The sequence below is a fragment of the Carlito syrichta genome, unplaced genomic scaffold (assembly GCF_000164805.1).
Source record: "Carlito syrichta isolate Samal-C Ts95f unplaced genomic scaffold, Tarsius_syrichta-2.0.1 Scaffold313900, whole genome shotgun sequence".
Lineage (NCBI taxonomy): Eukaryota > Metazoa > Chordata > Mammalia > Primates > Tarsiidae > Carlito > Carlito syrichta.
The window spans coordinates 318,982-340,345 of record NW_007257996.1 but is presented as its reverse complement, the minus strand read 5'-3'; the positions used below and the strand labels follow the sequence as shown (position 1 = coordinate 340,345).

At 51.4% G+C, this 21,364-nt stretch overlaps 1 protein-coding gene across 3 annotated transcripts in view; it reads left to right on the top strand.

Moving 5' to 3' along the window:
- CAMSAP1 (calmodulin regulated spectrin associated protein 1) overlaps nucleotides 1-19,430 on the top strand; it is a 65,905-nt gene extending 46,475 nt beyond the window's left edge. For all 3 annotated transcript variants that reach the window (XM_021718858.1, XM_008070659.1, XM_008070658.1), the window contains 10 exons: nucleotides 3,316-3,493; nucleotides 6,507-6,598; nucleotides 7,097-7,181; nucleotides 7,794-10,209; nucleotides 11,815-11,951; nucleotides 12,622-12,830; nucleotides 13,098-13,200; nucleotides 14,685-14,800; nucleotides 15,410-15,528; nucleotides 16,450-19,430. In XM_021718858.1, coding sequence (XP_021574533.1) covers nucleotides 3,316-3,493; nucleotides 6,507-6,598; nucleotides 7,097-7,181; nucleotides 7,794-10,209; nucleotides 11,815-11,951; nucleotides 12,622-12,830; nucleotides 13,098-13,200; nucleotides 14,685-14,800; nucleotides 15,410-15,528; nucleotides 16,450-16,752 — 3,758 coding nt within the window. In that variant the 3' untranslated portion in view covers nucleotides 16,753-19,430. The remainder of the gene's footprint in view (nucleotides 1-3,315; nucleotides 3,494-6,506; nucleotides 6,599-7,096; nucleotides 7,182-7,793; nucleotides 10,210-11,814; nucleotides 11,952-12,621; nucleotides 12,831-13,097; nucleotides 13,201-14,684; nucleotides 14,801-15,409; nucleotides 15,529-16,449) is intronic.
- Nucleotides 19,431-21,364: the final 1,934 nt, after the last annotated feature.

The window sequence follows — 21,364 nt, the reverse complement described above, 5'->3', positions numbered from 1 at the left end:
TTTTTTTTTTTTTAGTCGAAGTCTTACTCCATTGCCCAGGCTGGAGTGCAGTGGCACGCTCATGGCCACCCCAGCATCGACCTGCTGGGCTCAGTTGATCCTTCCACCTCAGCCTTCCAGGTAGCCAGAACTACAGGAGTATGCTACCACGCCTGGCTAATTTTTGATTATCGTGGAGATGAGGTCTTGCCAAGTTCCCCGGGCTGGTCTCGAACCTGTGGGCTCAGGCAATCCACTCACTTCAGCCTCCCAAAGTGCTGGGATTACAGGCTGAGCCACCGAGCCTGGCCATCTTCTTAAAAATTTTATGGCTTGTTCTGTAACTAACATATGCTCTATCCTGGAGAATGGCCTGTGCATACTTGAGAAGAGTGCGTATTCTCTGCTCTTGGTTGGAAAGTGCATGTGTCTATTGAGTCCATTTGGTCTGTGGTGTTGCTCAAGTCTTCTGGTTTTAAAATTGATTTTTTGTCTGGATGTTCTAGCCATTACTGAAAGTGGGATGTTGAAGTCACTAACTAGTATTGAAATTCTGTTTCTCCTTTCAGATGTCAGTATTGCTTTTATACATTTAGGTCTGATGTTTGATGCATGCAGATTTATAATTGTTATATCTTCCTGTTGAATCTACCTTTTTATCATTATACAATGACCTTCTGTCTCGAGAGATAGTTTCTGACTTAGAGTCAAAGTTTAGCCATTCCTGCTTTCTTTTGACTACTAGTTACACAGAATATCTTTTTTCCCCTTCATGTTCAGCCTTGTGTGTCCTTTAATCTAAAATGAATTTCTTGTAGATATTTTGTAGATAGTATGTTGTTAGACCTTGGCTTTTAATCCATATAGTCACTACCTGTCTTTTTATTGGTGAGTTTTAATCTATTTTCATGTATTGATGCCAAGTGCAGTGGCTCACGCCTGTAATCCCAGCACTTTGGGAGGTGGAGGCGAGAGGATTGCATGAGCTCAGGAGTTTGAAACCAGCCTGAGCAGCATGGTGAGACCTCATCTCTACAATAAATCAAAAAATTAGCCTGTTGTGGTGGTACATGACTGTGGTTCTAGCTACTTGGAAGGCTAAGGCAGAAGGATCACCTGAGTCTGGCAGGTCAAAGCTATGGTGGCCCTGAGTGTGCCACTGCACTGCAGCTTGGACAACAGAGTGAGAATCTGACTCAAAAAGAATAAAAATAAAGTAATTATTGATAGGGAAGGCTTTTCTCTGGCCATTTGTTAACTGTTTTGTCTGTCTTGTAGCTCTCGTTGTTCTTGTTTTTGTATTGATAAGTCTGTTTCCTTTTTCTTTCCTTTTGAGTAACTTCTTTAGATATTTTCTTTGTAGTTACCTGGGCTTAGATAAGATAATCTCTTTTTTTTTTTTTTTTACATTCTAGATTCCAAGAGTGCATGTGCATGTTTGTTACACGGGCATATCGTATAATGGACTTCTAGCGTACCAGTCATCCAGTAGGAACGCTTTTGCCCCTCCCTTCACTCCGTCCCTCCCTCTTCGGAGGTCCCATTGTCTATTATTTCCATCTTTATGACATAATATCTCCTGTCACAGTCTCTTTGAAGCTGATGACAGCTCGCGTTCACCTTATGCAGGAGCTTTCAGTTCTGACCTCTTTCCCTTCACACTGTGTGCTGTTGATGCCACAGTTCTACAACTGTCTATTCTGTAATCATTCACATAATTGTAGTTATGTTTAATATTTTTGTCTTCTAACTTTTATAATTAAAACTCATCCTTCCCCACTGTTATAGTAATGTAGAATTCTGTTTTATCTGTACGTTTACCTTTACAACAGATTTCATGCCTTCTTATGTTCTGTGTTGTTTAGTGTCCTCTTCAGCTTGAAGAAGTCAGCATTTCTTTTAAGGCAGGTCTGCTGGGGATGAACCCTCTCACTTGTTTGTCTGGGAAAAGCATTATCTTCCTTTATTTCTGAAGTATGGCCTTGCTGGGTATCATGTTCCTGGTTGTTTTTTTTTGTTTCCTCTCAGCATTCAGACTACATGATCCTACTCCCTTTCTGGCCTGTAGGTTTCTGCTAAGAAACCCACGGGTAGTCTGGTGGGAGTTCTTATGCCTGTGACAAGTTGCCTGTGTCTTGCTGCTTTCAAAATTGTCTTTGATGATTTGATTATAATGTGTTGAGGGGGGGCATGTCATCTTGAGAGCGCAGCCTCTGCTTCATCTCTAGGCGTGGGCAGCAGGGATGCAGGCTCTCAGCAGGGAGGAGCCCTCTTCTGTAAGCTCCAAGAGTTTCTGGGAATTTGAGGATTTCAGAGTCCGGAAGTTTGTATCCTACAGGTCTGATTCCTTCCCATCTAGGGCCTGACCTTGGCATGACATCCTTCCTGGGCTGGGGTTCAACCTCCCTGGGAGCTGTTCATTCCTAGCCCTATTGCAGGGAGCACAGCTTGGTGCCCCTGGCTTTCGTTTGTAGCTTTGGTCACCTACTGCTTCTTCCCATCCCTCCCTCACCTTTCCCCAGGCCTGCAGCAGTGCTGTGGCCTTCAACAGAGCTGTGGCCTGCAGCAGCGTGATGCGGTGTCACCTGCTGTCCCTTCCACATTCTTCCTCTGTGTTTACAGGCTGTTGGCAGGTGCATCACCTACTGGTGGACCTGTTGCTATGGGGTGGGGCAAGGGTCTCAGGCCTGGGCCCCACATCTTACCAGAGGTTGGTTCTCTGGGAGGCACCCTCAGAGGCAGGGGCCCTGTTCAGGGCTGAGCCTCTGGAAGGGAGGAAGTGGGCAGGAGTGGCTGATGGGGAGTGGAGCTCACGCCAGGCCCAACCTCATGGGACTGGGCTGAGATGACCCATGAGAGCAGTTTCCTGCACATGGGACTTGGACAGGGCCTTTCTGGCTCTGCCTCGGCCCCTCACTGTGTGGAGTAGGGGCAGTGGGCCTCCCGAGGGGTGGGTGCTGTGGCATTTTGCACAGCACCAGGTGTGGGGGTGGGTGGCACATGAGTGGTAGCAGTACACCAGTGGAGAGCTTCAATGTGGTGCTGAGTGGTGACCAAAACAGGCCTTGTCAGCTGGGCTCACGCACCTGTAGGTTCTTGTGTCTTAATATTGGCGTTTGTTTTGGTACAATATCTGTAGTGCTGGGTATTACAGAATACATTTGTAAGACTTGAAGTCAGCTTTTGAGGAGAAGTTTGATTTCAGTAAAAGTTGAGTTATTTCAGTGTTTATAAAAGCTGCTGTCTTTTTCCTGTGCTTCTTGCTAGTGTTGCAAGTAACTGTAAGTAATAGATTTGTGTAAATAACCGATTTTTGTAAAATTGCTATTTCTGCAGCTAAAACAGTGTTACATCAGAAGAGCAGCCGACCTCCTGTACCCATCTCCAATGCAACCAAACGCAGCTTCCTGGGCAGCCCTGCGGCGGGGAGCCCAGCTGACCTGCAGCCCCCTGCACAGCTGCCAATGGAAGGCTGTCACAGGCACTACCTGCATCCCGAGGACCCAGAGTACCTGTGAGTCTGTCTTTGTCCTTTCAGAATTAATTTACCTTCTTTTTTCCTTTTTTGTGTTATTTCAGATTTTTTTGTTTTGCTTTTTTCAGTCAGATCTCACTCTTTTGCCCAGGCTGGAGTGCAGTGGCACAGTCATGGCTCACTGCAGCCTTGCTCTCCTGGGCTCAGGTGATCCTACTGTCTTAGCCTCCTGAGTAGTTTGGACTATAGCTGCACACCATCATGCGTGAATAATTTTTGTATAGAGACCAGGTCTTGCTGTGTTGCCCAGGCTGGGTTTGAGCGCTCCTCCTTGCTTCGGCTTTCCACGGTGCCCAGCCTAGTTGAAAAGTTTAACTGAAGTTATCTTTTTAAAAAAATAGGTGATACAAAAAGTACAAAACAGGAGCTTGTAAAAGATTTTCTTCCTGCCCTGCCTCTCTGGTCACTCAGTTTCCTCCCCAGTGGCCAGGAGTGACACCAGCCTCTTAGGTGCTTGACTCAGTATTCTGGAAGGGCTGGGCATCTAGTTCTGACACTGCTTATGGAGAAGGTGTTTCTTTCCCCTCTCCCTTCGTGTCTTAAACTGCTAGAAGATGATCTGAAGGGAGAGGAGGGTTGATGATAGCTGATGTGGCTTTCCCTGGTCTGGCGGGATGCAAGGGGTAAGGGCCTCCAGGCCACATGAGTTCTCTGCTCACAGTGCTCAGTGGTGGAGAGCTCAGTGTGCTTCCTTCACACCAGTGAGGACTCACTTGGTTTTGGGGAGAAGTGTGTAGAGCTGTTGAAAGACTGGACCACAGTCAAGTTGCTTAGACAGTGAATACTTGAAGACATTTTTCACACCAGGACCTGGAGTCTGGGGTAGATTGCTCCCAGAATTTACAGAGGCAGAGGCAGCCCTCACTTGGAGTATGCGCAGCCGGAGGGCCCATTACACCCGCACTGCGTGGGCAGGAGGTATTTCTAAAGTTGAAAACCATTTCAGAATGTGGAGGTTGACCTGGAACTGAAGACTAACACAGTATTCAAGAGCAACTTTAAATAACCCATGTAAATGAATGGTGAGACAGCATGGTGTAGGATGGACTCACTCTTTTCAGGCTGTTTGATGGAAGACAAAGCTGACAATGGGACTGAATGGTTGAGGGTGGGGCCGCTGGATGAGAGGGAGGTGTTGTTGACAGGCCTTGGGTCTTGGGCTCGTGCAGGTAGTGCTGTTTCTTGAGGCGCCAGCATATCTGAGGGGCACAGGCCCGGGTTGGGATGTGACTGGGAGGGCCTGGACATGTTCTTATGTGGGGCTTTGAGACCTGGGTGTCCCTGGAGCTTGTATTAGTAGTATGGGTGGGGTCTGTGACTTGGGGCTTGGACCCTGTCAGCACACGCAGGGGTAGAGTGGGGAGAAAGCTTCGAGGCAGAGCAGCACACTTACCACGTGGCCATGTGGACACGCAGCATTCTTCCTGCAGTATGTGCTTCTCATTGTCAAATGCAACATATGCAGTAAACATGTGGACAGGACGATTACTTCCCAAATTGATGTCACATACACGTACTGTTCAGTTACTTGCTTTCTTCACCTAATATCACCAGTGAGAGTTTTCCTGCTTAGTGAATTCTTTTTTTTTTTTTTTTTTTTTGTGGTCAGGGTCTCACTGTGTTGCCCAGGCTGAATGCATTCGTGTGATCTTGATTCACTGCAGCCTCCACCTTCTGGGCTCAGACGATCCTCCCACCTCAGCCTCCTGAGTAGCTGGGCTACTTTTTTAATATTTTTTTTGTAGAGAAGAGGTCTCCCTCTGTTGCCCAGGCTAGTCTCAAACTCTTGGGCTCAAGAAAGCCTCCTGCCTCAGCCTCTCAAAGTGTTGGGATTACAAGCGTGAGCCACCACACTCAACAGGTGAACACTCTTCAACCATGCAGTTTCACTAGCTAGCTAGACTGTCACACTATGACGTTCTTTAGTCCACTGAGCAGCTCACCAGTGTCCAGGCTGCTGGGCACACACCATATGCCTAGCACAGCCTGTGTAGTTAACCCTGTACTCCCAACTGGGCTCCTGGGCTTCCTATGCCCACAGGCCTCTCCTGGCAGCCCTCTCACTGTGTTCTCTTTGTCTCTGATCCCTCTTTCCTGGTTCTGGTGACTTCTGCCTGTCTTTGCCTCTTTTGGCCTGGGCATGGTGCCTGCGGCTCCCCCAGCCTACCCACTCTTTTGGGAATTGTTCTTTTGCCAAATTCTCTCTGCAGTGAAACAGCTAAAATGACCACCCTATGCTGTGAGCATGCTTGCTGCTAGGTGGACGGGTGCCAGCGGGTGGCTGGGTGTTGAACTCAGCTAGCCTGTGCCAGCTGCTCATGTGGTGAGTGCCTTTCCCATGGGCTCCTACCCAGGAGAGGGCACCTGTGGTGCTGTGTGTGCCTCTTGCTACTCTCTCTCTTAAGTCGCGAAAGTGGGAATAATTTAGAGCTTTAATGGATATTGCCATTTTGTCCTCTAAAAATGCACATGTCCGCATTCCCACCAGCGTGTGGGAATGTCCCTGCTTCTTGTGCTGGTGGGTTCATATTCAAGTTCCTCACCATTATCTTCACGATTGGGGTTTAATATAGTGGGATGGTCTTTGTGATCTGTTTTATCTCTGAGGTTCTCTCTTTTTTTATTGAACCAGTAAGATGCAATTTTTAAATCACTACTTTCCAAAAGATCACTGTCTATTTTTACTTTTCTTATCTCAGAAGATACCCTTGATGGCTTACTTGAATTTGGCTGTTCAGATTTGAAACTGGTTGTATGACAGACTGTAACCAGTAGTTATTGCATCCCTATAGTGGTTTTTGGCTATTCATCCAGAATTTGAAATGCTTGGTACTCTTATGGTTCATTTCTATAGGAATTAGTTTTTCTCAAAAAATCCGTGAGTTTCTCACAGCCTGGTGTACATTCATGGTTCTCTGTAGTTTCTTTTGCGCTTTCTTTTGACCTTGAGTTTGATGAACTGTGACTTTCTCTGAATTCTTTCTCCATGTAGTGGGAGAGGAGCTGCAGCCTTCAGCCCGTCCCACCCTCTCCTCCCCCTGAGACAGAAGCAGCAGAAGACGATGCAGGGAGAGGACTCCCCTGGTAAGAGTATTGTCTTTCTCTTAGCATCCCTTGCCCTTGATTTTGTCTTACAGAAGATTGGCCAAATACTTCTCAGAATAATTATTCCGATGTAGTAAATTTAGTTAAGACTATATAGCAGAATAAACTTTAACTTGGATTGATATACCTTATAATTTATAGCTTTGTAGTAGAAATGCCATTAAAAGTTAGTGAATTAATTGTATATAGTATACACAGAATTACTGTGTTGTGTTTAAGCACGAACTCATGAATCTTGAAGGCCAATTACAGTTCTGGCTGCTTTATTTCATGTTGTGGACCGATCACTTGAGTTATAAGACAGTTATCCTTGAGACTAATGGAAATTGTGTTGTTTGGATCGATTTCCTTGGAGCACATTTGGTGCACTGAATCATGATTCGTTTCCTGGAGAAATGGTTGTTATTGAAGGAACTTTGAATGGTATAAAATCGGTCACTTAACATTGAATGCATCACTGTTTCCTCTGAACTGCAGATCAGCGGCATCGGTCTAATTCTCTAACCCGGGTCGACAGTCAGCCACGAGGTGCAGCAGTAGCGTGGCCAGAAAAAAAAACCAGGTGAATCCACATTTCAAAGGTGTTTCGATTGGAATGTCCATTCGGTAGAACAGCAGTTCTTAAGATGTGGTCCAGGACCTCTCAGAGAGAGGTCAAAATTATTTTCGTAGCAACCCTAGGGTAGTAGCTGCCTTTCTCTATTCTGTCCCACAAGGATACTGTGGAATGTTCCAGAGGCCACATGACTTGTGGTATTGTAACAGACAGAATCAGATATGTGGGTTCTGCAGACATCAGAGAGTTGCAGTGGTGTAAAATAGCGCCCCTTTATACATTACAGATTGTTTTGTTTTAGAGAATATAGTCATTTTTCATGTAATGGGCTTATTACTGTAATTTTTAATCAGCATTTGAAAATGTGCTTTAATTTCTGGTATTATAAGTAGAAGTTGACACTGATAAATATATGCAAGAACTCTTGGGGGTCCTCAGGAATGTTTAAGGGTATCGGGTTCTGGTTTGAGAATCCCGAACTCATCTCTGGGGGAGGGTTTGTTTAGATCTGCCTGTAAGGTTGGCATTCTCCCATGTGACTGGCACTCTTGCCACCTGGTTTTGTTAGGTGGTCTCTGTGTGTGTGGTGTGCTTAACAGGCTTCTCTCTGTGCTTCAGACCTGTGTCCCAGCCGACGCCCTTTGCTCTCCATCATGCCGCAAGTTGCGATGTGGATCCTGGCTCTGGTGACAGTGTCAGCCTGGCGCGCTCTATCAGCAAGGACAGCCTGGCATCCAGTATTGTCCATCTGACCCCGCAGAACCAGCCACACCCCCCAGCCGTGAAGGCCAATGGGAAGAGCCTCCTGAACAATGTCAACATGGAGGATGAGGAGGAGGAGCTTGTGGCCATCATCCGTGCGGATGTGGCTCCTCACCGCCTGGACCCGGAGGGCCCCAGGGCTTCGCCTCGGGCCTCGGGCCTGGTGGCAGGTGCCAGGGCTCCCCAGGGACAGGTGGACACCTCTGAGAACAAGCCTGGCAGTTTTTTCCTGGAGCCCCTCATGCCGGCAGTGCTTAAACCTGCAAAGGAGAAGCAGGTGATTACAAAGGCAGATGAACTTGGAGAAGGTGGGCCAAGGAGCCTTGCACCCAGGAGGCCCAGTGAGGGCCGTCAGCCTTTGGTACGAAAGAAGGTGACTGGCAGTCGTGACGTGACTAGGACTTTTACTCCACTTCCTTGTTCAGAGTTCCCCACAGGTGTGGACCCCATGGAAGCAGGCCCGCAGTCTGCAGAAGGTGCTGGAGAAGCGCACAGTGGGCCTCCCACCGTGGGTGGGTTCGGCCCATCGCCTCAGGGACTGTCTGCCGATGGCTTCTTCCTTCACATGGGCAGGGCCGACGAAGACACAGAGGGTAGGCTCTGTGTCGGGCGTTCCAAGAGCCCCAGTGCCCATGATGCAGAACCATGGACCCTATTGCGGCAGGACTCTGACTCTGATGGCATGGACCTCGAGGAGGTAGAGCACAGCTTCTTGGGTGAGGCCCTCCCGGGGGTTCTTACTCGCTACCTGGGTGAGGAGGAGTCGGCCAAACTGCAGGAGGATATGCAGGTGAAGGAGCACGATGACAAGGATGACGCCAGCGGCCGCTCTAGCCCGTGTCTGAGCACCACCTCCCAGCTCAGCAGTGTCTCTGTGGCCAGCGGGAGTGTGAGGATGACCAGCTTTGCTGAGCGGAAGCTCCAGAGACTCAACAGCTGCGAGACTAAGTCCAGCACCAGCAGCTCCCAGAAGACCACACCAGATGCGTCGGAGAGCTGCCCAGCCCCGCTGACCACATGGAGGCAAAAGCGGGAGCAGAGCCCGGGCAGGCACGGCAAGGACCCTGCCAGTCTGCTGGCGTCTGAGCTGGTGCAGCTGCACATGCAACTGGAGGAGAAGCGCCGGGCCATTGAGGCCCAGAAGAAGAAGATGGAGGCGCTGTCGGCCCGGCAGCGGCTGAGGCTGGGCAAGGCGGCCTTCCTGCACGTGGTGAAGAAGGGCAAGGCCGACGGCGCCCCTCTTAAGCCAGAGCCCAGCGCCAAGGAGGGCCCTCAGCACAATGGGGGGGACTTTGGGGATGGGGTCTTGAAAACTGAGGAGCTTCTTGGGAAGGAGGAGCAGAGGGAAGGCCTCTGCACAGAGCCTCAGGATGTGGACAAGGAGGGCCTGGCTTTTGTCCAACAGCACAAGGCAAGAGACCCTGCCACGCTGTACGAGCTGGAGAAGAGCAAGGCGCTGTCGGCCACCCTCCTGGAAGGGGGTGTGGGCGAGGCCTTGGATGTGGGCGAGTGCGAGCTGTCCATCGAGAAGCTGGGTGAGACCATCAGTACGCTGCAGGAGGCCATCCTGAGGATCTCGCAGCAGCAGGAGCAGCTGCTCATGAAGGCGCCCCCGGTGCCAGCCCCTGGCTCCAGGAATGGCTCCCAGGACCACAAGGCCAAGGCGTCTATCCACTTTGTGGAGCCGCTGTCTCCCACTGGGATGACTGGCCACCGTAAACCCCCTCGGCTGGGCCAGGGCCGGAATTCCCGTCCTGGGAGGCCTGCGGAGCTGAAAGTCCCGAAAGACAGGCCGCAGGGCCCCTCCCGGAGCAAGACCCCGACGCCCAGCATCGAGACGCTCCCACACCTGAGGCCTTGCCCCCCGAGCGGCCACCCGCGGACACCCTCAGAGACAGGCTTGGAAAGCACCGCTGAGCCCAGTGGGGACCTTCATGGGAAGTGTCTCTTTGAGAGCTACCGGCTCCATGACGCGAGCAACCAGCGGACCCTCGTCCTGCCTTCTCCCAAAGATACAAACATCGTGTCGGAACAGATGAGCCTCCAGGGCCTGGAGGTAAATGTGAAGGAGGCCAAGCTGGATGCCCCGGATGGCGTGGGGAGGGAGGGCGTCCCCACGGAGGAGCCTCTGCGCAGCAAGGCCAGCCTAATCGAGGTGGACCTCTCGGACCTGAAGGCCCCTGATGAGGATGGGGAGGTGGCCAGCCTCGATGGCTCCGCGGACCTGGTCAGCGAGGGCGACCAGAAGCCAGGGGTCGGCTTCTTCTTCAAGGTAAACAGCGCATAGCATTCGTTTCAGTGGTCATGAGGTGTTGCAGAGAATGGGAATCGGAGCCAGGCCTGCAGGCTTTCTGTGCACACATGTCTCTGTCCTGAGGCCTGCACTCCCCGCACAGCCTCACAGGCAGCGTGACGTAAATGAGCGTGGCCGTGGCCAACACAGCTTTTTTTGTGGATCCTGAAATTTGAATTTCATGTAATTTTCATGTTTCACAAGATATGTTTGTTTTGGTAATTTTTCAGCCATTTAAAAACGTAAAAGTACTTGTAGCTAGTAGTCTCTGCAGAAGCTGGTGGGGGTCAGATGTGGCCTGCGGGCCAACATTGGCCAACCTGATTCAGAGAGCCTGGACAAAGGAGCTACCGAACACAGCTTTTGTTTTTCTCTGCATCTTTTTTGTAATTTTTTTTTTTTTAGAGATGAAGAGAAATATAAATTGTGGGAAGTTCTGTTTAATAGTATAGTTATGTGCCCCATAATGACATCCCAGTCAACAGCTGTGGTCCTGTGAGGTCATAACACTGTGTTTTTCCTGCACCTGTTCTGGGTTTAGATATGCTAGGCACATGGCAGCTTCCTGCTGGGGCGTGGTTGCCTGCAGCATTTGGCACAGACACAGCGGTTTGCGGTCTCAGAACTGTAGGCTGTGCCACATTTAGGTGTGTAGTAGGCTGCACCGCATGGGATTGTGAGTGCAATATTTGACTGAGTGCTGATATTTGCATGACGACACATTCTCAGGACATTTTTCTGCTATTAATGCCAAACATGACTGCACCTGCTCTCCCTCCTGGCAATCATTAGCTGGATGACACAGTACAGTGTCGTCAGGTCTGTCTTATCAAAAGATGTGTGCTTTACTTGGGGTATGGACTTCAAAAATGCAAACACAATATTTTTTTGTTTGAATTGGATTCTCACTTTGATGCCCAGGCAGGAGTGCAGTGGGCATGCTCATGGCTCACCACAGCTGGACCTCCTGGGCTCAGGTGATCTTTTTGTCTTAGCCTCCCCAGTAGCTGGAACTATAGGTATGTGTCACTATGTCCAGCTAATTTTTCTATTTTTTTTGTAGAAATAAGGCCTTGTTATGGTGCCCTGGGTGGTCTTGAACTCCTGGGCTCAAATGATCCTTCCGCCTTGGCTTCCCAAAGTGCTGGGATTTCAGGCATGAGCTACCACACCTGGCTGTATTTTAGAATCTATAATGATATGCTTATTCGTCAGTTAGAAACAAGAAAGGGGCTGTAATCCCAGCACTTTGGGGGGCCAAGGTGAGTGGATTGCCTGAGCCTGCGGGTTCAAGACCAGCCCAGCAACTTGGCGAGACCTTATCTCGACAATAAATAAAAAATTAGTTGGGTGTGGTAGAGTGCACCTGTGGTTCTGGCTACTTGGAAGGCTGAGGCAGAAGGATCACCGGAGCCCGCAGGTTTGAGACCAGCCCGGGTAGCTTGGCGAGAAAAAAAAACAAGAATGGAGTGCTAACTGTGTTATACCTTACTGAGTGTGCATCGGAGTCTGCTGGGTGGAGCGAGGCTGTGCTGGGCCACTCAGTGCGTTTCCTGTCATGTGTCTGTGGTGTCTGTTCCGTAGGACGAGCAGAAAGCAGAGGATGAGCTTGCCAAGAAGCGGGCGGCATTCCTCCTCAAGCAGCAGCGCAAGGCCGAAGAGGCACGCATGCGGAAGCAGCAACTTGAGGCAGAGGTCGAACTCAAGCGGGATGAGGCCCGGTAACCTCCCCCGTGTGGCCTCCCACGTCCTGAAGCCATGGGAAAGCAGACCAGATGGGTGGGGGCAGGGGCGCATTCCGGTCAGGGCAGCTCCCTCCTGTTCCTCAAGTTGTGCGCTGTCCACGGCAGTGGCTGTCTGAGGGCCTCGTGTGCCACACACTGGCATAAGCACCGTCTCTGTCTCCCTAAATTTCCATGACAGCCCCAAGAGCCCACGTGCTGTATCCCTGCTTTCATGTGGAGGCTGCCTGTGTGTCGCCCCACCATCATACCACTGTGCTGCGAGGCTACATTTTAGCGTGGGTGGGCAACACCCAGTGACTCCAGGACTCATCCTTTCAGCCCCTGGGTCCTGCCCGTGGAAACCAGCCCCCCTCAGTTTCAGGGGCCAGGGGGATTCAGGAAAAGTGCCCGGGCCGAGTGTTGGAGGTGGTGAGCCCATGGAAGAGTCCCTTGCAACTCAGGCTGCCTTTTTCAAATTTTTTTTCTTTTTTTTGGAGACATGGTCTCGCTGTCACCCAGGCTGAAGTATAGTGGCAAAATTGACTCTTCGCAGTCTTAAACTCAGCTCCAGCAGTGCTCCTGCCTCACCCTCCTGGTGGCTGGAACTAGAGGTGTGTACTACCACACCCGGCTAATTAGGACAGTCTTGAACACATTTTTCTCTCAGGCGCAAAGCAGAAGAAGACCGCATCCGGAAGGAGGAGGAGAAGGCCCGGCGAGAGCTCATCAAGCAGGAGTACTTGCGGAGGAAGCAGCAGCAGACCCTGGAGGAGCAAGGGCTCGGCAAGTCCAAGTCAAAGCCGAAAAAGCCGCGGCCCAAGTCAGTCCACCGGGAAGAGTCATGCAGCGACTCAGGAACCAAGTGCTCCTCCACCCGTAAGGGCCTCGGCGCGCGCTTGTGGCCACTGGGGATTGGGGAATGGGGAGGATTGAAGGAAGTCTCCCAGCTTACCGGTGAGAAAGTCGAGGCCCAGTGCTGGTGTTCCAAGGTGGCTAGGTGTGTCTGGGTGCAGAGTGGTCCAGGGCGGGCTGAACATGGCACCAGCAGAGTGCTGTGGGGGTCGGAGTCAGGGTACAAGGTCAGGGAGCATGCTCGTCTGGTGACAGCCCTTTACTCCCATGTTCCGTGTCTGTCTCCTACAGCTGACAACTTGAGCCGGACCCAGTCTGGCTCCAGCCTGTCCCTGGCTTCCGCAGCAACCACAGAGCCCGAGAGTGTACACTCAGGGGGCACGCCCTCCCAGCGGTAAGGGCCTGCAGTGACTGTGCTGGGGAGGTCGGCCCCAAGTGCCTATGTGAGAAATCATATGGGAGATGCCTTTGTAACTAGCTCTGTCATGAATTCACATTGGCAGAAGGGCTGCAGTGACTTCACAGGGGACTCTGAAATGCCCTCCTCCTGGGGTCACCAGGTGGCTGCATTTGGTGACATGGCCTATTGCTGTCCAGGCCTGTGTGTGCATGCACGGTGTTGGGGTCATCTGGCCCCTTTTCCTCAAGTGCTTCCGTATATTTCCTGGAAGAAGAGCATTTTCTGGTGCAGTCACAGTTACCAAACCGGTACTTTTTCTGACCCATAACTGACGTTCAGGTGTCACTGTTGCACAGTGGGTCAGCAGTGACCCTGACAACTTGCATGTTGTTTCCACCCATGTTCTGAGTTGAAATGCTGTGTCTCTATAGTTTCCTTTAATTCAGTCGGTTCCTTGGCTCCACTCCATCTTTCTCAGCCTTGATGTTGAGAACGCTCAGATTGTTTGTGACCGGCCTTTCACATGTGGGTCCCCATGCTGGACCCAGGTCATGCACTCTGGGGGGGACATGAGGGTGTGTCTTTCTCAGTGCATTTGGTCCCCATGGGCTGGCCCCTGCTGGCCATATGAGTGAAAGTGATCTTCGAGGCACACTGGAGGCCTGTTGGGGGTCACGGGGCTGGCGCCGAGAGTGTCAGCGTCAGTGACCCCAGGAGCTCCCCCTCAGCACTTCCTCCACACGAGGTGTTGGCACTGTGGTAGCAAGGGTGTGCCCCTGTGTAGCAAGGGTGTGCCACTGCTCGCTTTGGTGACTGGTCCGTCTTCCCACCCTCTTGCATGTCTTGGGCTTCTTGTCATCCTGTGGGCCTTGTGGAGAACACCTCTGAGGAACTCTTGCTTCTGTTTGGAGTTTGACTCTGGCAGTTGGTTTCCCGGGCCGGATTTGAGGCCCAAAGCTGTCTCCTCCATCGTGAGAGCAGCAGTTGGCATTTCTGAGTGACTGTCCAGCCCCTGGCCCGGATCCCCTGGCTACCACTACTCCCTGGAAACTTCCCTGCCGGGTGCTGCTCAGGCCTGCCAGGGTCACAGTGTCACAGAGGCCTGGGTGTCAGACTTGACCTGCTGTGGCCTTTGTCCCTGGGTCCCAGACCTTGCTTGGCAGCACAGGCAGCCCAGACTTTGCCTTGGGCTTCCCAAGCCAGCAGCAGGGGTTCATTGCCATGTCTTCACCCTGTCGGTGGTTGGTGCCCAGCGAGGCCATGTGAAGTGCACCCCTTGGGCTGGGACCAGTGCCCAGCTGTCTTGGCGCTCATTAGGCTGGGGGATTTGGGCTGTTGTATTTACCCAGAGTGTCCGTGCTGTGTGGAGTTTGTGCTGATGTGAGCCCCCACCTGCTGGAGGCACCTCCTGCTCTGGTGGCAAGTGGGAGGAGAGGCGTGGCCTGCGCCAACCTGCTTCCTGTCCTCTCCTTCCGTAGGGTGGAGTCCTTGGAGGCCCTGCCCATCCTGAGCCGCAACCCCAGCAGGAGCACCGACCGCGACTGGGAGACCGCGTCAGCGGCTTCATCCCTGGCCTCGGTGGCTGAGTACACAGGTGACGGGCCCTCTTTCCTGGAGGTCGCCGTGCATGTGGCATGTGTAGTGTGGCGCTCTGTAAAATAGCTGATCTTTATTTTGGTCTGAAGGTGCTTTCCTACAAAAGTGTTTTGATTTCGTGGAAGAGCGGTTTTTAGCTCTGTAGTGTTTGGACAGGCGAGCTGTTTGGTCAACACTCTCAGGCCTGCCCTGCCCTTCCTGGCCACCTGCTGTCGCTGTGCAGGGGCTTGAAGGCCCTGGTCACCAGCTGCCTCAGGCAGGCTTAGCAGCACGGCGTCAAGGCCTACTGTGGTGAGCGCTGCATCCTGGGACCTGGATCCTTAGACTGACCAAGGCATTTCCTAGTCCTGACTCTTTTATAGTAAAGAAACTGAGACCAGAAAGGGGATCCATTATTAATCACTTAGGTTTTTTTTAAGAAACATGTAACATGAAATTCTTTGGGATAGATTTGAAGTGACCCTTTCTATTTTCAAAATACCATGCATCTCTGTAATTCAGCCTGCCCGTTGCTTGCTTGTAAGAAGTTTTTGGCTTGCTTTTGTATGCACACGTGTGCATGTGCGTTCTAAAACATTAACAGTGCCCGTCTGGGCTGGCCCTTCAGGTCCCAAGCTCTTCAAGGAGCCCAGCAGCAAGTCGAACAAGCCGATCATCCACAACGCCGTGTCCCACTGCTGCCTGGCTGGGAAGGTCAACGAGCCCCACAAGAACTCCATTCTGGAGGTGAGCGTGAGCCCGCAGTGGAGAAGGGCCTGCTGTCAGTTGGGGCTCTCTGGAAAAAAACTTTCCTGAGGATGGACACATGGGAGCTCTCTGTTACATTTAGGCACCCGGCTGTAAGACTGGCACTGGCTCTCTTCTCGTTGACACAGGGAGATGCTTGTCTCCTAGGCATGGCACATGCCATTCCTTGGCTGTGGGGGTTGGGGCAGTTCAAGGACGAGCAGGGTTTTGACGGGAAGGACCTAGACGAACAGAAACCCAAGACATTCTGCTTGGGACAGAGCTGGGGTCTTGAGGAGGGCCCACCGGGATGGGTGAGAACGAGTGGACCAGAGGTTAGGCTCAGGTCCCTTAGGGCAGGGCAGGTGCCACAGACATTTATACATGAGTTTTGTGTGGAAGTATATCCGTTCTTTTGAGTATATACGGAAAAGGGGAGTTGTGGGGCATGTGGCAACTATCCATTAACAGTTTGCGGAGTTGCCAAGCTGGCTCTCACGGTGGCTGCCCCTTCTGCCTCCCACCGGTGAAGACCATGGTCCTCCCCTCATCCCCTAGGTGCTTTCTGTCTTTGTGACTGTGGCCGTCCTATCGGGTGTGAGGTGACATCTCACTGAGGTTCTGATGGCTCGTGGCTTTGAGGTCCTTCATGGGATTCTCCATGAAACCCTAAAAGTGCCCGCCCCTTGCCTGGGTGTCTTAAGTGGAGCCTCAGGACATGCAGAGCCCCATCGGACAGGTGTGCCTTCGTGGTCTAAGCTGAGAAGTCCGTGGTTGGCATGTGCGGTGCTCTTCTCGCCCGTGGAGCTCCCTGGATGTGGCCCCGTTGGGGCAGCCCCTGTTGAGGGGCCAGGGGCAGGGGCCTTCTCGCCACGGGTGTGATTCTGCAGCATGTGTGTCTCTTCCTGTCACCCCCTACAGGAGCTGGAGAAGTGTGACGCCAACCACTACATCATCCTGTTCCGTGATGCTGGCTGCCAGTTCCGGGCGCTGTACTGCTACTACCCCGACACGGAGGAGATGTTCAAGCTCACAGGCACGGGGCCAAAGAACATCACCAAGAAGATGATCGACAAGCTGTACAAGTACAGCTCAGACCGGAAACAGTTCAGCCTGATCCCAGCCAAAACCATGTCGGTCAGCGTGGACGCCCTCACCATCCACAACCACTTATGGCAGCCCAAGCGGCCCGCAGTGCCCAAGAAGACCCAGACTCGCAAATGACCCTGCACGGCCAGCCTGAGGACGTGCGGGGAGCCCTCTTTATTGTTTCCATCCGTTTGAGTACGACACGTGCAGTTGCAGACCTCTTGAAAGGGTCCTCTAGACCACAAAAGAAAGCCCCTCTCCTCCCAGCTCTCACGGGGATGCCAGGCAGAGCGAGAACGGAGGAATAAGCGTGTGTTCAGGGGCTCGTGGTGCCGTGGTCACTGCTAGCCCGGGACTCACAGCTGAGGGGTGTGTGCATACCCTGGGCCGCAGAGCCCCTACTTGAAGTTTCCTTCCATATGGGCTGGGCGTGGTCTCTTTGCCTTCTTGCCTCTCCCCCCCCACAGGACCTGACACCCTCAGTGGGCCAGCTGTGATCTCATGCGATTACAGGACTGAGCTTGAGCCCAGGTCGGGGTGTTTGAATGTTTGGAAAAGGAATTCATAATGGGAAATCTTTTTCATTTGAGAAATTGTATGATATTGATTGATTATGTCTACTGCCGATGTTTGTATCCAGTTCTAAGATTTCTGAAAAAATCCTTGTTTCTTGCTGCTCAGAAAAAGTTTACTGAAATACCAGTTCACTAAAGCACTGAAATCAGCTAGGTCTGTCTTCTACTAAAATAACGTTTACAGATATGGAGGCGATTTCTTCTGAGGGCCTGTCACGCACATGGGTACGCTCCCTCTTGCTGGCACCAGCTGAGCCACGGCAGCCGGCGGGAACTCTGTTCCCAGTAGTGCTCTGATGGTGGTTCACTTTAATAAAGACAGGTCTTTCACTCTGAGCATGTTTCTCCTGAAGGATGATGCACTTGCGTTCCTTTGGTGGTTTGCGAGGTCACAGCGTGTCCCGTCTGGATGCTTCTGGAAGAACGGTGTGCTTTAGGAGTGCGGCTCTTGGTTAGATTGAGGGTTTTGTTCCGTTGCCTATTTAAAAACAATTAAGTGGTTATTTGCAGCTATTTCAGAATTCCAAGTAAGTGAATTGGCTTTGGGTTCTTTCCACCTTGGTCCCAGTGCTGGTGACACGTCTCTGGGCAGATGTTCCCAGGTAACAGGTACGTGCCTGCCATGGCTGCCAAGACGCTACCATGACTGACCAGCTACTGGAAGATTCTGGAGCCACCTGTGTTAGTTTTGCACATATTTCCCTGAGAGTGTTACTTGAATCTATCTTGAACTACAGAAAAAATTAAAGATCAATAGAGAGAAGAAGTTAGAGACAAGTGTAAGTGTCACATAATTTTAGGTAGACAAAGGGGAGTGAGTTTTGTACATAGGGGAGGGAGGGACGCGGAACAAACACTAGGAGGACGTGCAGGTCCTGTTTCAGCTTCCTCGGTCCTTGGGAGAGCAGTACAGTCTTGCAAATCTGTATATACCGTGTTCGATGTAGCCACTCTGTCCTGTAAATAGGTACTGAAGGCTGTGTGACTTCTCAAGCGCCAAGTGGTAGTCCTGGGGGAGTGTCCTGCTACATGCTTTCACACGTGTGCTTTATTTCTCACTGTATGTTTGATATTATATTACCATATTTATTTTAAGAAAGCACTAAAATGTAATAAAGTAATGAACTAATTTGCTTTATATTTAATGATGTGTGAGGCTGTCGTCGCTCGTTTGCTGGCTCCCTGCTTTAAAGGGGCTTCATGCTGTTTGTGTTTCACAAAGCCCTCTTGATGGAAGCGGAATGTGATTGTTTTTAGCGAAGCGTTAGAGGACTTTTGGCATCGAGCTGGAAAATCACATTCCCACGGGACTTCCAGCCGAACCCAGGCTGTTCTTGCTGCAGTTGGTCGACACACGGACAGTCCTGAAGCCTGCCCTTTGGCCCGTGGGATTTCGCTGCTTGCTGTGTCAGTTGGCACTCACACAGCCACTGGCATTCTGCTGTCTGCGGCCGCTCTTCGGCTTTGGCTCAGTGGCCGACAGAAGCATTCCCGGCCTTCCCTGGGCAGGGGCACGGCCAACTTTTTTATTTATCACGGAAAGTTTCAGACACAAATTTTATTTTGTAGTGGCGGATTTAGGCCTTTCTGGCTGGGATGGTGGTAAAGTATTATTTTCCATGTCAAAAACGCCGAGCCGTAGCTCTGTCCATCAACACTTTCCAGCTCCCAAAACCCCACAGGGTGTCTGTGTTGTGTTGCAGGCTTCTCATGGTGGGAGGGTTGTGCCACCTCCGTTGCCACGCAGAACACTCGCCTGATTATTGAAGGCCTGCTGCTCTGCCCACGTAGGGCACGACGGTGTAAGGAAAGCATCCCCCAGTGGCTCAATGTGTGATGAGGCGTCTGTGTAAACCCTTGATAGTGCTGGAGTCCTGGGAGCCCAGAGGGATGAGAGAGAAATGAAACTGGGGAGAGTTCATGATTTTACAAGTCCACGCGCAGATACATAGTTTCACACATGTGCATGTGTGCGTGTGCCCACGCGTGGGTGTGTGCCCACGCCCCAGAGACAGTCCATTCTCCGTGTGTCTTATTGCCATGACTTCCTACGCGTGTGACTGCAGTGCAGGCCCTCAGCAGATTTTTCAGGCCCAAACCCTATTCTTCACTCAGGCAAAATTGAGACGTGGAGCATTCTCAAGTTACTTTTAGGATGTGCTTTTAATTCCGTGGAACTGGAGTTGTCGTTTGGAGGAAAAAGTATTTATTGAAATAAAATTTTCTGTTGAAAATTAATCCACTCGGAGAGCCTTTCACAACTGATTTTTGACTTACACTGCGAACTGGGGTTTGACTTTGGGGCAGTGAGAATGGGCATCTCTAAGGTGTGTTTCACTTGTCATGGCCAAGTCTGCAGCGTTAGCAGAAGAGCAGACACACCAGGTGCGTGTCACTGTCATGCCTGCCTTTTCTGAGAAGCAGCAAGTGGGGGCCTAGGTCTAGTTTTCTGGCATCTAGGGTGGAGGGCCGTTCCAGCATTACCCGCGAAGCTGAGGCAGACCCTCTCGCACGGTCTCCTGCTCCTGTCGCTGATGGCGTCTGAGGGTTCGAGCTCTGAAGGGCCTTGGGCTCCTGAAGCAACCCTCACATGGGTGATGGTTCCTCTGCCTCCCTTGCATCTCCACAGCATGAATGAGCAGCATGCGTTTCAGCTGTGGAACTCAGTATCTGCATCTACCATCCAGGGGCGGGCCCATCAGCCTCATGTTCTCTTTCCTTTAGACACAGAGTTAAGTCTTCTGAATTATTTCTCACATAGTGAGGGGGGAGGTGCTTGTCGAAGCTAAGTGTAACTAACGGAAAGGAAGGGCAGAGAAACGTCATCAAAACAGTCCCAGGCCCAGGATGTGACTTGAGAGTGCTTTGTTCAGGGGGAAAACATGTCTTTGCTGTGGACAATTTGGGTTGCCCCAGGTCAAAAGCATTAAACCACTTTTCCCATGAAGACGGGTCTAGGCCAGTGTCAGGACGGAGGCAGCAACTGACCACCTTGGCCCCAGAGTTGCTGCCTGGGCCTTTTTCCATATGGAAAGGAAGACACATCAGCTCCGGACGCTGTGGTTTGGGGCCCACCTACCTCTCAGAAGCCAGGGCGTGTTGGCCTCACGTGTGCACAGCCTGCTGGGGGTGAGGGCCTGTCCTGACGTGCCAAGGGGGCCGCACACAGCCTGGCTGATGGCACGTGATGCATTTTCAGGGTCCACGTCAAGAAGAGCCCACGTGGCCCAGGCTGGCCACGCTCCAGCAGGAAGTGACCGCTTGCTCTAGAAAGAATGATACAAATGCTTTCTTGTTCATGCCATCGTGAACAGGAAGTTACCTTTATGGCCAGGAATGACTATTACTATGGTGGGTTATTGACAAGTAGAGAATTCTGTGCTGTTGACATGCAGGCAGAAACCCCAGCTGTGGGCCTCAGGGGCTCAGGTGGTGCTCTCTGTTGCCAGACATTGCCCCTGCCGCTGCCCCAGTGTACACATTGCAGTGTTGACGCTTTGGGACATGGATTTAGTTTGGGGTTTTTTTTTAAAGTTGTTATTTTTAGTTGAACTGATAAAGCTCCCTAATTTTTTTTTTTTTAAAGAAGCTACTTTTTCCTTTTTTTTTCCAGGTAGTAAGTTTTTGTTTTTGTTTTCTGAGTCAGGGTCTCACCCTGTCACCCAGGTTGGAGTGCAGTGGCACAATCATGGCGCACTACAGCCTCGACTTCCTGGGCTCAGGCGATCCTCCTGCCTCGGCCTCCCGAAGCACTGGGATTACAGACATGGGCCTCTGCGCCTGTTCTGGGTGGTAAGTTTTTGTTTTCATTACAGTACAATGCTTTTTCTTTTCTTTTCTTTTTCTTTTTGAGTTGGAGTCTCACTCTATTGCCCAGACTGGAGAGCAGTGGCCGCTCCTGGCCACCGCAGCCTTGACCTGCCGGGCTCCGACGATCCTTCCACCTCCGCCTTCCAAGTAGCTGGAACTACAGGTGCGCGCTACCACGCCTGGCTAATTTTTTTTTTTTTGATTTATTGTAGAGATGAGGTCTCGCCAAGTTGCCCAGGCGGGTCTCGAACCCGTGGACTCAGGCAATCCACTCACCTCAGCCTCCCAAGCGTGGGATTACAGGCTGAGCCACCAAGCCTGGCTCCCTTTTTTCTTTTCAAAGTTAAGGTCGAACATGTCTG